The sequence below is a fragment of the Myxocyprinus asiaticus genome, chromosome 35 (assembly GCF_019703515.2).
Source record: "Myxocyprinus asiaticus isolate MX2 ecotype Aquarium Trade chromosome 35, UBuf_Myxa_2, whole genome shotgun sequence".
Lineage (NCBI taxonomy): Eukaryota > Metazoa > Chordata > Actinopteri > Cypriniformes > Catostomidae > Myxocyprinus > Myxocyprinus asiaticus.
Window position 1 is genome coordinate 35,234,569 of NC_059378.1, and position 13,890 is coordinate 35,248,458.

Sequence of the window (13,890 nt, forward strand, 5' to 3'; positions counted from 1 at the left end):
TAATTAATAATTATCAAAGACAATTTTTAATTATTAAAATCAATAGAACATTGATGAGAATCAATGTTAGCTTTTTCTAATCCTTTAAATCAACAATTATCAAAGATAATCGTTAATTGCTAACATCGATGAAACATTAATTAAAATTAACACTAGCCTATTGATCATTCAAATTCAACAGTCATCAAAGATAATTATCAATTATCAAAAATCTATAGAATATTAATAAGGATTGACATTGACGGGGCACCACCCTGGAATCAGGGACTAACAACCAGATAGTAAAACAGTCTCAATATTAGATTGTTTTCTTAGGAAAATCGACATCCGAAGAATATAAATTTTCAGGAAAAAAACAATGAATGAAGGCTTGAATCCAAGCACTGACATCCCATCAGCATGACACAGGCGTATGCAAAACAAACCAAAACACTTCTCTTTGTAATATAAACAAAGTTTATTTATGCAATAATATCAATTAATAATTAATACAATGCAGTCAATCAATTTCCGACTTACAACTACAAACTAAACAGTGATATGATTAGATATGGAAATCAAAATAATCCTATAACACATGAGGGTGTGTGTTTGTGAGGGGTCGCATGTGTGTGTGTGTGTGTGTAAGGAGGGACGCGCACAAAATGGCGGACGTGACTCTTGTGGAGAGTGTCACGCGAGACTTCCGGCCAGGGAATATGACCGCGAATGGGGGCGGAGAGAAACCAGTCAATGGTGTCTACCAGTTACCACGTGTATCCGCTTGTATGATAGCTTAGGGACAAAGCTGGGCTTTAGCATGAAGCTATCTACGAGCCAAAAATGTGTGCCAGAATGTTTGTGAGGGATCACGTGCGTGTGTGTGTGTGTGTGTGTGTGTGGTTAGTACGAGAGAGAGAGAGAATAAAGTGACGGCCCTAAAGCTGATTTCGCGATCGTGGGAGAGAAAGCAGCTGTTAGTTTATCTCTCAGAGACGCGGTGGATGGCTCATAAACAGTCCCTCGTTCTTTGACTCTTTAATGGATGAACTCAGTTTACCTGTCTCACCCGCGATGGCGAAATTGCACAACAGTCCAATTTGGTTGGACCACAATACAGCAAAACAAATTTGTGATAATTAATACCCTGAGTATTAATAATGAGCGGACATGGCGGTCCGTAAACTGTACAAGCAAAAAACCTTGAAACACAAGAATAACACACTATAATATTCTATCTCTGCCCAGACGTAAACCTCTTACTTGAATCGCCTGAGGACACAGGTAGAATGTGTGTTCGTCCGTTCTTTAACTCCGACCCGGTTCCTTGAGGCTCGGGTGATGACGGGAGGCCGTTTCCTCGCTCTGTCAGCAGGCGTACGGCTGACTGCTTCTCGGCGGGCTGGCGGAGAAATCAGAAATGTCGAGTTGATTGAAGATGGAAGAGAAATCTTTTATCTCTTCACTTCTGCAGGCAAACGGATGAAGATGCGGATTGCTCGGCGGTCTCCTTCGGATCCATTAGAGTGTTCAGTTGAACACAGAGTAATCTCAACTCGTCCAGCGAGATGGAGATTGTATGGCCACAGTTTCAAGTTGGATGTTACTTCCTTGTGCCACGAGGTTGCACCTGAGAGCAGCGATGAGCTCCGTCTATACTCGGTGAACAAAGTTGCTGGAAGCAAATCCCGGAAGCATTTCAGAGGTATTTCTACTCCTGATGATGTCATGGTTTGAGGGACGTTCTGTTTTGTGCCTCATCCAATAGGAGTTGAGAGTTCGATCCTTTAGTGAGCAAGGCTTCATGGGATTTGTAGTCTGTTTTGGACTCCCTTTGTTTGATTTTGGCGCGATTTTTAACAGTATAATTTATGACCTGGTATGTGGGGGCCTGAGTTAGGTTTTTACGACTGTGTTAGGCCTGTCTTTGTCTTCTATCTGAATACATGAGGCCCAACAAATACATATACAAGAGGTTATTAAGAATAATTGTTTGTTTATTAATCAATGCCTAGGTTTTCCCTTATTTAGCTCTTAAAGTAGCTACTAGATATTCAGCTTGCTAGCATCTGTAAGATTGTGCATTTAACATGTGTACATGTGACCGTGACCGTGACCTGTGACTGGAACACACTGAGGTCGGAAGTGGGAAATTGTAACTCTGATATTACCACCTCCAGTTTCATCTGGAATGCATATTCTTCAAGGAGCGCATCTGACATGTGAATGGCTGAAGGGAGGTTGGACAGCTGCGTCCTTGTGCCTGCATGCAGCCTCTGTCAGTGCGACTTATACAAAAATGCGACTTATCTGTTTTTTTCTCTCAACAATGCAACTCTGACCAGGTGCGACTTATATTTAGGTACGACTTTATTTCCAAAAATACGGTAATAGATTTGCATATAATTTAACAGGAGCAGCACTCTCCTGAACCATGAAATATAAATGAATTAATGTATACAGGCAGATAAGTTTAATCTTTAAAGGGGTCTTGAAATGGAGAATACAATTTCCTTGATATTTAGACACATAAGAGGTAACTGTACTATAAAAACATACTGTAAATTTCAGAACTCAAAACTTCCTCCCCAGTGCTGAAACGTCTTGTTTTGAAATCTTTCTGTTTGTGAAGTCATGACATTGCTCATTTGTATTTACATATCCCACAACATGCGTCATTGCACCCTTGGCCCCGCCACTGGCGTGCAGTTTCAGTCAAGATAGCAGGCCTTGTGTGGCTAATTTTTCCTAACATAGCACCTAAGGGGACCCATCTGGACTATTTTTTATTATTTTGTATATGAACATGAACTACACAGACTCCTTGACTGCTGTCATGTATCTTGCCGCTTTTAAAAGACGCAGTGTCAAGTTACAACTCTGAAAGGGAGAAGCAATTCTCTTTTATTCCGCTGCTGCCTCTTGCTTTGAGCACAAACGCGTCATGGATGCGTTCTTTCGCCCATTTGTGCAATTTTTAACCGTTGGTGTACTGTATATAAACATAGGACATCTTTGACGATGGACGTCTTTGACCATTTTGGTGTGTCTATGGCGATGTGTACCTCAGTGCGCCTTCAGTGTTTGCGTAATTTGCGTAATTTCACCGTGCTTTGGACTATGTGTGTGCGTTTTTTTGGCTCTTGTCAGTGTCGATTTGTGAACTGTCATAATACGATTCCAGCTTTGCAAAGGAACTTACTGAAGGATGGTACAGTTAAAAACACTTCAAAAACAGTAAACCATTTCATTCATGAATATTTTAAATGTCATGACTGTTTGATAGTTTATGGTGCTGAGTGTTAACAGTTGTGCTTGAGATGAACATTTTAATATATTCGGATGCAATGTGTTGGACGTGTGTTATGTGTAAACCCTGCATTATTGTTTAATAATGTTGAGCTGCTTGTGCATTCTCTTCCGACTGAGTTTGCTGAATTTGAGGGGCTGCATGATGTTAGCTAATCAGAACAGTGGGCGTTTTACATTGAAGTTTACGTTGAGGTGCTTAGGCCAAAACCGAGCGTTTCAGACAGAGGGCCAAAAACAGGGTGGAAAATAATCATATATTACTTAATTGTGACTGTTTTGGTGCAAAAAAAAAAAAACTTTTATAACATTATCATTGGACCTTAGGGAAGATAGTAAAATTATTTTTAAAAAAAATAGCACTTCAAAAACCCTTTAAATCAAGCAGGGTCACATAATTACTAACTTTATTGTGTAGGCCTATAACACATTATAAACAAATAATCATCATGAGCTTTACATTTGGTATTCTCCAAATATTCCATAATATGAATTATATATCGTAATTGGCAAAGGAAAGCAGATGAGTCAACTTATTTTGCTTATGTGGATGCACGAAATTATTAATAATGACACAGAAAACAAACTGGGTAGCATACACTTTCTCAATTTAAAGTGTACGCTTGTTTCCTGAGTCTCGCACTCTGCACCTGTTGCGAGAGCATGCATGTAGAGATGACCTCTGTAACACCTTGGGTATTATTATAGTCATTATAATCCCTTATTAAATCCCATTATTAATTTACTTTAATCATCACAAAGATGTATTTTACACCCCTACTTATGTAAAAAAAATAAATAAATAAATAAAAAAATAAGATATTTAATTTCTTTCAAGCTAACGTTTTGTGTGGCATTGTACACCCTGGCACACCCATGCCTAAGCTACTGACACACACACAAAAACACAAATCCACATATATGATTTTCCACAAAACTGCTGTTACCTCACTGAAAGATATGCACTATGTTTTATATAATTTATAGTTCTATATAATTTATGAATGTATTTAATTAAACATGTTTCTAATTGTAGGGACCGTGTAACAGACTACAGGTTTCCTTCAACTCCTGTTGTTAGATGCTGGCTTGTACCATTCCAGACTGTGATGGAGGGGAGCATTTCTAATTTCACTGTTGCTCAGCTGTAGTCAAAACTACCCACACTATTTGTAACATTACATGTGCACAAATGATAAACTATCATAACTGGATAAAATTATTCCATGCAATACCTATTTGCTAATGTTTTAATTTGTTAAGTATATTCTTTGGGTCATTGTCATTTTAATTTCAATTTACACCCACCTTAGCCTTTTCATGTATTCACCAACATAAGAAATGCATATGGTTAGAATCTGGAACTATTTTGTTAGTCTTGTTAGGCTAACTTTGGCCTTTGCTTTGGAAAGTATTTCTTAACATTTTCCATGTTCAAAACTAAAATGATTGTGACCATAAATATTGCTAAAGGAATGTTTCTGAAAGTAAATCTAAAACCTCTTGTGATGGAACAAACCTTTGACAGTTTATATAACTGTATTTACACAAACAATATATATATATATATGTATGTATGTATGTATGTATGTATGTATAAAGCATAATGTATTCTAGCCAGCTCTTTGTTTTTGTTGACGTTTGCCCAATTTAAATGTTGCCAAGTGTAACAGTTCTTTGCAGTCAATTACAACAGTGATGGCAAAGAACGCTGACAACACAGTCACGGTTTACAGACATTGCTCAATGCGAGTGCTATAAACTCATGGCAATACATTGAATATAATTAGCTATTTACGGTGACATCACCCTGGTATAAATATTATGCTGCATGCAGAGAAGCGCTAGTAAGTCGGAAACAGCACACACTTCTGTTTTTAAGCAGGCACTCATTTCGTATTCAGACCAGGGATGGACTGGCCATCACGACTTTTCCCGGTGGGCCGGTCGGTCAAGTAGTGTGCCGACAGGTGAAATAATCGGCCCCCATATTAAGCCCTACTATTTACTGCTGCGCATGGGAAACAACAAAAGCCAAATATTCCAAAAATGTGACGAAATACGCTGCTGAGCTGCAGCGCAAGAGCAAAGCAGGACAGGTCTTCACCTATGCAGCACTGACGAATCTGCTCTGCGCTCGAGATGCACTGCCCAGTGGTAAACACAGTGTGAGTCGCACAACCAGTTCCACAGCATTATCTTTTATCCACATTTTTCCTCAAACGAGGAAGTATTCTGCGATTTGTAATGGAAACCTGTTTTCGAATGCCATTCTCCAGTGTTCTCACCCGCATTGGCATATGTTCTAAGCAAATAATGTGATGTTTAGCATATTACATATGTTAGAATTACCAAAAAGTGTGTGGTTCCATAGTGCCAATTCTTTAAAGAGTCACAGTGACCATTGTTTAACAGTTCCTTACCGTCAAAGTTAAAAGAGTGGGTAGATGACATGAAGTGATGGCCCGAGATTAGCTACGTTGACATCATTAACTACTTCATCTTCCTTGAAGGTGTTGATGGTGAAAAACTCTAAAATTACAAAAGCACAGAGGCAAACAATTATCTACACAGCAATAAAATAGGTCAGGTTTTATACAGGAGACATGGCGACTTTATTTGTTTGAAAGCGGAGGTACAGCCAAGCCAGAAAATTAGCTGGGCTAAAAACACAGCCTAATTTTGAGGGAATGCGACATGACATGACATTTGTTTTATATTGTTTTATTTCTGTGAAAATGTATGTTTATATTCATGTTACGTTATAGTAAGCATTATAGAGATCCATGAAAAGGGGTATTGTATAAGTTAGTCATATTTTCAGGGGCAGAATGGAGTGTTGAGTTGAAAAACAGGGCTTGCACGTACAGATGAGCAGCGAAAGTGGAATGCAGAGACATAAAAGAATCTTGAGCCTAAATGGCTTTGTCAGATTAGCTTCAAACACTATAAAGCAGAGCAGGAATATGATATGAAGTTCAGGGCTTAAATTGAATTAAAGACAAGACAGCAAATTGCATCGGAGTTCTTGCCAAATGCAAGAAAAATCAGAATTACAGCAAGTTCAGAAAAAAATGGTTTGGTGCATGCTGCTACAAAGTGTAGCAAATCCATATGTGAGCACATGAATCCCAGTTTTCGTGGCAACTATGCCACAAAATATAGCACAGTGAATTAAATTATAGCTAGCAACCAACAGAAGGAATGAAAGGAATGAACCTAACACACATGGGAACTGTTATAATTAAGCAAGAACCTTGGCTGTCCAGATGGAGTAATTAACACCTTCAGGCTTCTAGTAATTAAATGTCCTGTGCCAAATAGAAGCAACACCTCACTCATTAACCAGCTCACTACAGTGACATTAAATTAGTAAATGGTGAAATGCACCTGCAGAAAACTGGTAGCAAAGGATATTAATTGCAATTTGCAATGTTTTGCACATGTCTCAAGACAAAAAAGCTGTTTATCTGGACACCACATGAAAATTTCATGTTTCCAGTGCCATTTGATGAGATATACTGTGTGTGAAGAAGCAAGTACAATGCTTGCACACTCTAAAAAATGCTGGGTTAAAAATAACCATTGCTGGGTTATTTGGTAACCCAGTGCTGGGTAAATATTGGACAGAACACATGCTGGGTTATTTTTGACTCAGCTTGCTGGGTTATTTATTTTAACCAGTGTGCTGGGTTGTTTCTTGACAGGATGCTGGGTTAAAGCGACTTTTTAAGGTTCTGCTCTTTTTAAAGGTTCTTTATTTTAGATAATCTACTACTAAAAATAGTAATAAGCATGTTATGCTTATTTAAAAACATGTTTAAAAAAAACATGTTTCACAAAAATTCAAATAAACAACAGTATACATGTACAATATGAAATGATTTTATTTAATTAATAAATAGCCAGCAAAAATGATCATTTTATTCTGAACCAGGCAGAAAATTAAAAAACTATTTAAAAAACTTTTGGATGACAAAATAATAGCAAATAGTTATTTTACAGAATATCAAGTTAAATTAATTCTATCAATATTTGTATTTAACATTTAATTTATTTAGTCCAGCATCAAATAATTCAAACAATGTTTAATTAAATTTTCGGAACAAGGCAGTGTTTTAATTATTAAGAATGTACATTAATTACTAAACTGTAGCAAATCAATTCACAATACACCAAATAAATAAATAAATAAAAATAGATACATACATGGATACAAAATACCTGCATTATTTAGTTTAATAAACAATTTAGTCCTCAGCAGCATAAATGGAGGCACGCAAAAAGCGAATTGTTGAATTTTCGGAACCAGGCATCTCATAAACTACCTGCTGCAAAAACTCCCAGGCAAGGGCACACTGTTTTGGAAAGTGGGTGTCAAAGCAAAAAAAGGACTTAAAACAAACATCTACTGCCTTGAGGAGAGTCTGCTCTTCTAGGGCTTCCCCATTCACCACCACAAAAAACTGTCCACCAACTCCAAGTTCTAAGACAAATGGGAAGGGCTTCTCCTCCCTCTGTTTTAGTAGGTACTGCACCATGTTGGTTCCAGACTAAATAAGAAAATAACATCAAACATTAAAGTGTATGTACTCCTTACCAAAAAATTGTTACAGGTTTAGTGCACTTGATGAACAGCTGTAATTTAAAATAAATAAGTGAGCCTGCTTTGGTGTTGTTTTCACATGTTCTACTTACTGGTTGTACATCAGTGAAAGAGGTTCTGGCTTCCTCAATAGTTGGCCGGAAGGTTTTGTTGCCAATCTTGTACACTGATGGTGGAATGATCTGAGGTAAAATTTTCAGTGCCATGGTGCCTTTGGTATCTAAAAGGAGATAAAAGTTAATTGCAGTGATCTGATCACAAGCGATCAGCACTAAATACAGGTGTAAATGGGGCCCAAAATGGTTTGTAACTGGATCACAAAAAGCATATACTATATGGAGGTCATCAAAACACAAGTGACCACATCACATTTTAGGTGTAAACACTCCATCCTCAATGCGTCCTGGACAGTAGCTAAAATACACCTCTCAGCTCCTAAACAACCGCTGCACTAATAAAAATTTTAAATGTTGCTGGTTTTGTGTGGCTTTAAAGGAATAGTTCACCAAAAAGATCTACTTCTTTCACAGTTTTCTCGTCCTCATGCCATCTCAAACTCGTATGACTTTCTTACTTCTGCAGAACACAAACAAAGATATTTTGAAGGAGATGTCTGTTTGTCCTTTTAATACAAGTCAATGGGGTCCGAAACATTCAAGTTCCAAAATTGACCTAAAGGCAACATGAAGGTAATCCATACCTTCCAGAGTCCAGTGGTTTAATCCTTGTCTTCTGATTCAATAGCTTTGTGTAAGAGACAGACCAAAATGTAACTTCTTTTTTCCAGGGCTCCAGATTGCAACAACATTTTTCAACTGGTGCGGCAATTTTGTTATAGTTCGCACACATCAACAATAATTTGTGTTTTGCAGAGGAATGAAAGTTATTTGAGTTTGAGCTAAACAGCATTTTAGTGTTTTTAAAAAGTGAGAAAAGAGAAGATAAAGAAGGGGCAAGTACTTTTAATGCAACTGTTTCTTCTGCATTTGATTTTACATAATTACTAACCTGCAGACATGTTGTCTAAATTCAGTAAATCCATTTGTCGTCCATCTCTTTTAGCAAAGGCCAGGATCTTGTCAGCAAAGTCAGGCAACCAGGATGAGCACAATTTGTCAGCAGCATCAGGGTGAAGTACACTAAAGTCTTGAGATATCTGTAGTTGGAAATTATGATTATGACAATTATGATTATAACGTCATAGAATTTTAGTGACAAATTCAATTTATTTTTTATTGTATTTTTATTTTACTCAGTTTTTTAAAGTGATGAAAGTGAGGCTGGCACTTTACCACATGATTAATGTTATTACAGTTATTATTAAATCAAAATTAAAATTCATCTGCTTCAATCTACTGGGCAACAGAGCGAAAAAGACACTGAGGTTATATTGCATTTACCATGCCTGGGGTATCCATTAGACGAGGGAACTCTGATAAAATCTCAGATATTGGTTTGGAGCTGTTCTGGCGAATCCAGTGAGCCCTAAAAAGAGCAGTTGCTTTCATATACTGCTCAGCCTGGTCCTGTGGTCTGGTATTGTTTTTTAGCCATTCTTTTAACTGAATTGCTCTCTCAGAAGACAAAGTTGATGCTGTTGAGAGGTAAATTGGCAATGTAAAAAGTCATACTGGTTAATTTACATCAGCTGTATATGTACAGTGCCCTCCACAAATATTGCCACCCCTGGTAAATATGAGCAAAACAGGCTGTTTATCCTCTTGTTCTTTCTTTCAAATATTCACAAACATCTAACCTTTAAGTCAAGTAAAATGATTGAAATATCAAAGTAAATAAATGTGGGGGGAAAATCCACAATATAATTTTACTGGAGTATAAATATGAGGTGACACACAGGCCAAATTTCTACAGTCATAGAATACAGTATTGATGTGCAAAAAAAGGTTGCTGAGCTGCACAAATCAGGACATCTCTAAGTAAGAATAAGTAAGAAGTTTATATCTACTGGTAATGTTAATAATGAGAATGGAAAAGGACATGTGTCAGTATTGACCCCATACATAGTGAGGAGAATAGTTTGAGTGGCTAAATAATCTCCAAGACAAGAGTCATGGCAGAAGCAGGTAATCACACAAGCCCGTTCATTCGCTCGCTCTCTTGCTCTCTCACACGCACCCTTGTTACCCCAATAACTGATTAAAAGCACCATTATTATTTCTAAAGTGACACTATCAACTAGCTATGAAGATTTGTGCCACATTACACAGCAAAAAAAAAAAAGTATTTCTTGTCCTGTTTTACTGTAAAAATATCTAAACATTCTTAAAACAAAATTTCTTGTCAAGCAAAATGGCATAAGATATTAAGTCTTGTTTTCAGAGAAATCTGACTTTATTCTTACAACAAGAAAAATAATCTGCCAATGGGGTTAAGAAAAATAAACTTGTTTTCCCAATGAATTTAAATAGATTTTTCTTACCCCATTAGCAAATAGTTTTTCATTGTTTTAAACAAATCTTACTAAAATTTAGATTTTCTCTCATAACAAGACGTAAGATCTTATGGCATTTTTCTTGTCAAGTAAATTTATGTTGTTATAAGAATGTTTAGGAACTTTTACTTGGAAAAAAAATAAAATAAATTAAGAATCTAATAAAAAAAAACAAAAATAAATAAATAAATAAATAAAAAGACTTTTGTTGTCTACCACCTCTGGTTGTGCATTTGTTTTTCAATAATTCAATGGATCATTATCAATTATTCCTTAAATTACTTGAAGGTTATATTTTAAATATTTTAATGAAAGACTAAGAATATAGACAGGAAAGACATGTTTCCACAGCTTGATTTCCTTATATTTACCAAGGGTGCTGTAGTTGTTTATAAGCAGAAATCTTACTAGGAATGAAAGTCAACCTCTCCTCACAGACAGGCACTACGGAGGGCTGTGTTCTTAATCTCCGCATCCTCTTTCTTATACTGCGAAGGCGTTCCTCAAGAAATCCTGTGGAAGGCCTGTGTTTTCGCCCCTGGCTGAACCAGGCCTCCTGAAAGATAATGTTTGTTGTTGTTGTTGTTGTTATATAATGTTTCAAAATCTACACAGTATCATTTGCAACCTTAAATCACCAATGTGCAAAAAACACCAGTAATGGTGGACTCACATAAAAATAAAAAATCATAAAAGGGAACGAAAAGTTGACCAGTATAACTCAATATAACAGAAAAGTTAAATGACAGCTGAGATAGATAATGTCGGTCAGCAGAATAAAATAAGATGAATATACTCACAAAGCCATTTCCTTCAGGGTCACGGAGACAGGGAAATGTCTCTACTAGAGACATGGCCATTGCCTTTTTGGTCTCTGTTGATGGTCTGTATTATGATTGCCAAATAAGAAAGAAAAACATTGTTTCAAAATAGTCTCATTCTGTCTTGATTTGGGTGAAAATACTTTCAAATACAACTTATTTATACTCACGTTTCGCCATATTTCTCAATAAGATAAGAAACAGTAATTCGCACCATTGCACGCCTTTGCTTGGTGGTAATTTTATTACTCTCTAGACTCTCCACAATGGAGGGTCCATGTGGTGCTTTCATCAGTATTGCACGGATATCCTGGTACATAGCAGAGTTGTCAGTAAACTACAGTATCTTACTGAATGCAAATAGGAAATGTTACTTTACAAAAAGGTACTGACAACAAATTAAAAATAGTTGTCAGTAGTCATGATTTTCCTAGTTGTCAGGAAACATACAAACGTGTCATCTGGAAAAAGATTAAGGACAAATGTTGGCTGCGCATTTTCATATGCAGTGCTGTGCTGTGGTGGGATACTGTTCTACAGAAAAAATAAAAAAAATAAAAACAATGTTTTGGCAAATATAATATACAGTATTCTATATAAAAATATAAGTTAACTTAATGCATTTAAAATGAACTGAGAAATTGATAAGGAATACTTGGAAATACAAATAATATTTCATATTGCACTTTTTGACTCACACAACTGCCAAGCCTGAAATGTGCACAAATTCTATGTCAAAGGTCTACTGGTCCTGACCCGTCTCCATAGCTGGCTTGTGGACATAGGCGCCTCTGGTTTCACAGAACTCTATGCATGCTTGGAGCTAGATAATGATGAAGCTTGCCTCCAACAAAAAAATATCTTCCCCCTACCTCTACTGTATTTGTTTGACAAAATGTAAACTGATTTTCTAAATAATTTTTTAAAAGCCTTCAATAACACTAAACACTAAGAAAACTTTATTTGGATTAAACCAGATATGGTTAGATTATATGGAATTAAATGACATTATATTTGACCATTTTAAACAGTAACTGATTTCAATTTTTTTCAGACCATTACAACACCCTGTATCGGAGAGACACATAAAAACAGTCATCATTCTTTCTGAATGACTGAACTGTATGAACAGGATGATGATCAGTCAGATCAGTGACATCAATACATGTGATGGCACGAGTGTGTTGCACAGCAAAGGCAAATAAATGCCTTTCAAATCCAACAGTGACTAACTTCTCAATCACTAATATGAATTTGGAGTTAAAAGCCAAGCAGTGTCTTATACATCCAAATTGTGGGTCACCATTTGAACAGTAAGACACAAACACTGTCATACCTGGCCTATATGTTGTTCCCTTAAGTTTTACCCAGGCTGGCACATACACCTCTGTGTAGGATGGAATATTTTCCAAGCCTCCTTGGATTTCATCACTTCTCTCAAGATCAGCGAGAATAGTGCTGTGACCTTGGCCCACTTCAGCATTGTGATCAAAGACACCTCCAGAAAAGAAATTGTAACACAACATTACTTGATGTCTAATGGCCATCGTCTTACAGATATTCCTGAAGTTGGATGTGATATGGCTTATGCGTTTAAAGAAGCCATGCTTCGCTTCAAATTGCATAGTCCAAAACTGCACCAATGGCCCAAGCTGTCTTATGGCTCTTGGATAATGCAACATGAAGTGGTGTTTAGGTTTCAGATGTTGATGTGGGTACAACTCAAGAAAGAGAGTATGGTGTTCCTCTATTTGCCACTTCAAGTAGATTGTGCTCTCGACAGTGAGAGATGGAGAAAAAATCAATTCCATGCAGGAAAGAAGGAGAAGCAGTAGCTCCCAGAACCTATTTGACTCTGGGACTAGATCTCCAACCATTAGAGGAAGCAGTCTCAAAAGGCACCACATCTGTGCTGCTGTCTGCTTCATGACCCCATCTTTGTTATGCAGGTAATGCTTTGTAATCAAAGTGGGCTTGTTGTGGACATCACTAAAGCCATAGTCAAAGCTTGTGATCCTGTAATTTAGTGTGTCTACAGTGAAGTGTCCTTCCTCAATCAGTGAGTTTATGATCAGCTTCATCTCATAACTCCCTACACCTTCTAAGATGTCATGCATAATGTCTGGCGCCATGTTTTTGCTGACATCAAAAAAGTGGAGATCATTGAGGGCACTTGCATGTTTTAGGCCAGTGTCTGAGACACTATCAAGACCAATGTCTCTCTCATTGGACTCAGCAGTTCGGAGAATGCCACGGTCTTCTTTTACCTGTACCCTAAGTACTTCTTTTGGAACACGGCACCACCGGCAAGCATAATTGCTTGCAAAGCTTTCAGTAAATCCAAGAACTGCATTCAGCCCCAAATTATCACCAACAACCTGGCAGATGCTGACTTTTACTGTTCCCTCAAAGGATGATGTTTTGATATCAACACCCTCTTTCTCTAATGATTTCATGTCCTCCACTATGGGCTTTAAAACGGCATCAATGCCATAGGTTTTGGCATCATCAGTTTTGTAGACTGCCAGCAAAAATAGGGAGGTAAGGCTGGAAAGCAGCTCTTTCGGTAAACATTTGATAGCAAAATATATAAATCCTAATTTGTGGACAGATGTCTTTGAGCCAAGGGGATTCACAGTCTCTACATCATCAATGTAAAGAAGAAGAGGAATAGAGACTTCATGGGAGAACAGGGCATGGTTTTTGCAGAGCTCACCGTCACA

The 13,890-nt window shown here is 37.2% G+C and overlaps 2 protein-coding genes across 5 annotated transcripts in view; one reads left to right on the top strand and one right to left on the bottom strand.

Moving 5' to 3' along the window:
- The window catches only part of LOC127426076 (inter-alpha-trypsin inhibitor heavy chain H3-like), an 86,798-nt gene extending 81,894 nt beyond the window's left edge, over positions 1-4,904 (top strand). For all 3 annotated transcript variants that reach the window (XM_051672579.1, XM_051672580.1, XM_051672581.1), the window contains one exon: positions 4,325-4,904. In XM_051672579.1, coding sequence (XP_051528539.1) covers positions 4,325-4,439 — 115 coding nt within the window. In that variant the 3' untranslated portion in view covers positions 4,440-4,904. The remainder of the gene's footprint in view (positions 1-4,324) is intronic.
- A 2,589-nt stretch (positions 4,905-7,493) lies between these two features.
- On the bottom strand, positions 7,494-11,596 carry LOC127426095 (uncharacterized). Of its 2 annotated transcripts, none has more exons than XM_051672615.1 (7): positions 11,338-11,596; positions 11,147-11,231; positions 10,755-10,902; positions 9,295-9,488; positions 8,903-9,050; positions 7,987-8,114; positions 7,494-7,841 (listed from the first exon to the last, which is right to left on the bottom strand). In XM_051672615.1, the coding sequence occupies exons 1-7, from the start codon at positions 11,484-11,486 to the stop codon at positions 7,539-7,541; spliced, it is 1,155 nt and encodes a 384-aa protein (XP_051528575.1). In that variant the 5' UTR covers positions 11,487-11,596; the 3' UTR covers positions 7,494-7,538. The 2 variants fall into 2 exon arrangements, with proteins under 2 accessions (XP_051528575.1, XP_051528576.1); XM_051672616.1 differs by having other exon boundaries at positions 7,496-7,841; positions 11,382-11,444.
- Between the last annotated feature and the right edge of the window lie 2,294 nt (positions 11,597-13,890).

What these genes read in the sequence shown, in the direction of transcription:
- LOC127426095 (XM_051672615.1), bottom strand. Translation starts at nt 11,486, where the DNA reads ATGTACCAGGATATCCGTGCAATACTGATGAAAGCACCACATGGACCC. An exon ending in ACCCTGAAGGAAATGGCTTT is followed by an intron (nt 10,903 to 11,146) that starts GTGAGTATATTC and finishes ATTATCTTTCAG; the next exon opens with GAGGCCTGGTTCAGCCAGGG. An exon ending in TTTAGACAACATGTCTGCAG is followed by an intron (nt 8,115 to 8,902) that starts GTTAGTAATTAT and finishes ATCTCCTTTTAG; the next exon opens with ATACCAAAGGCACCATGGCA.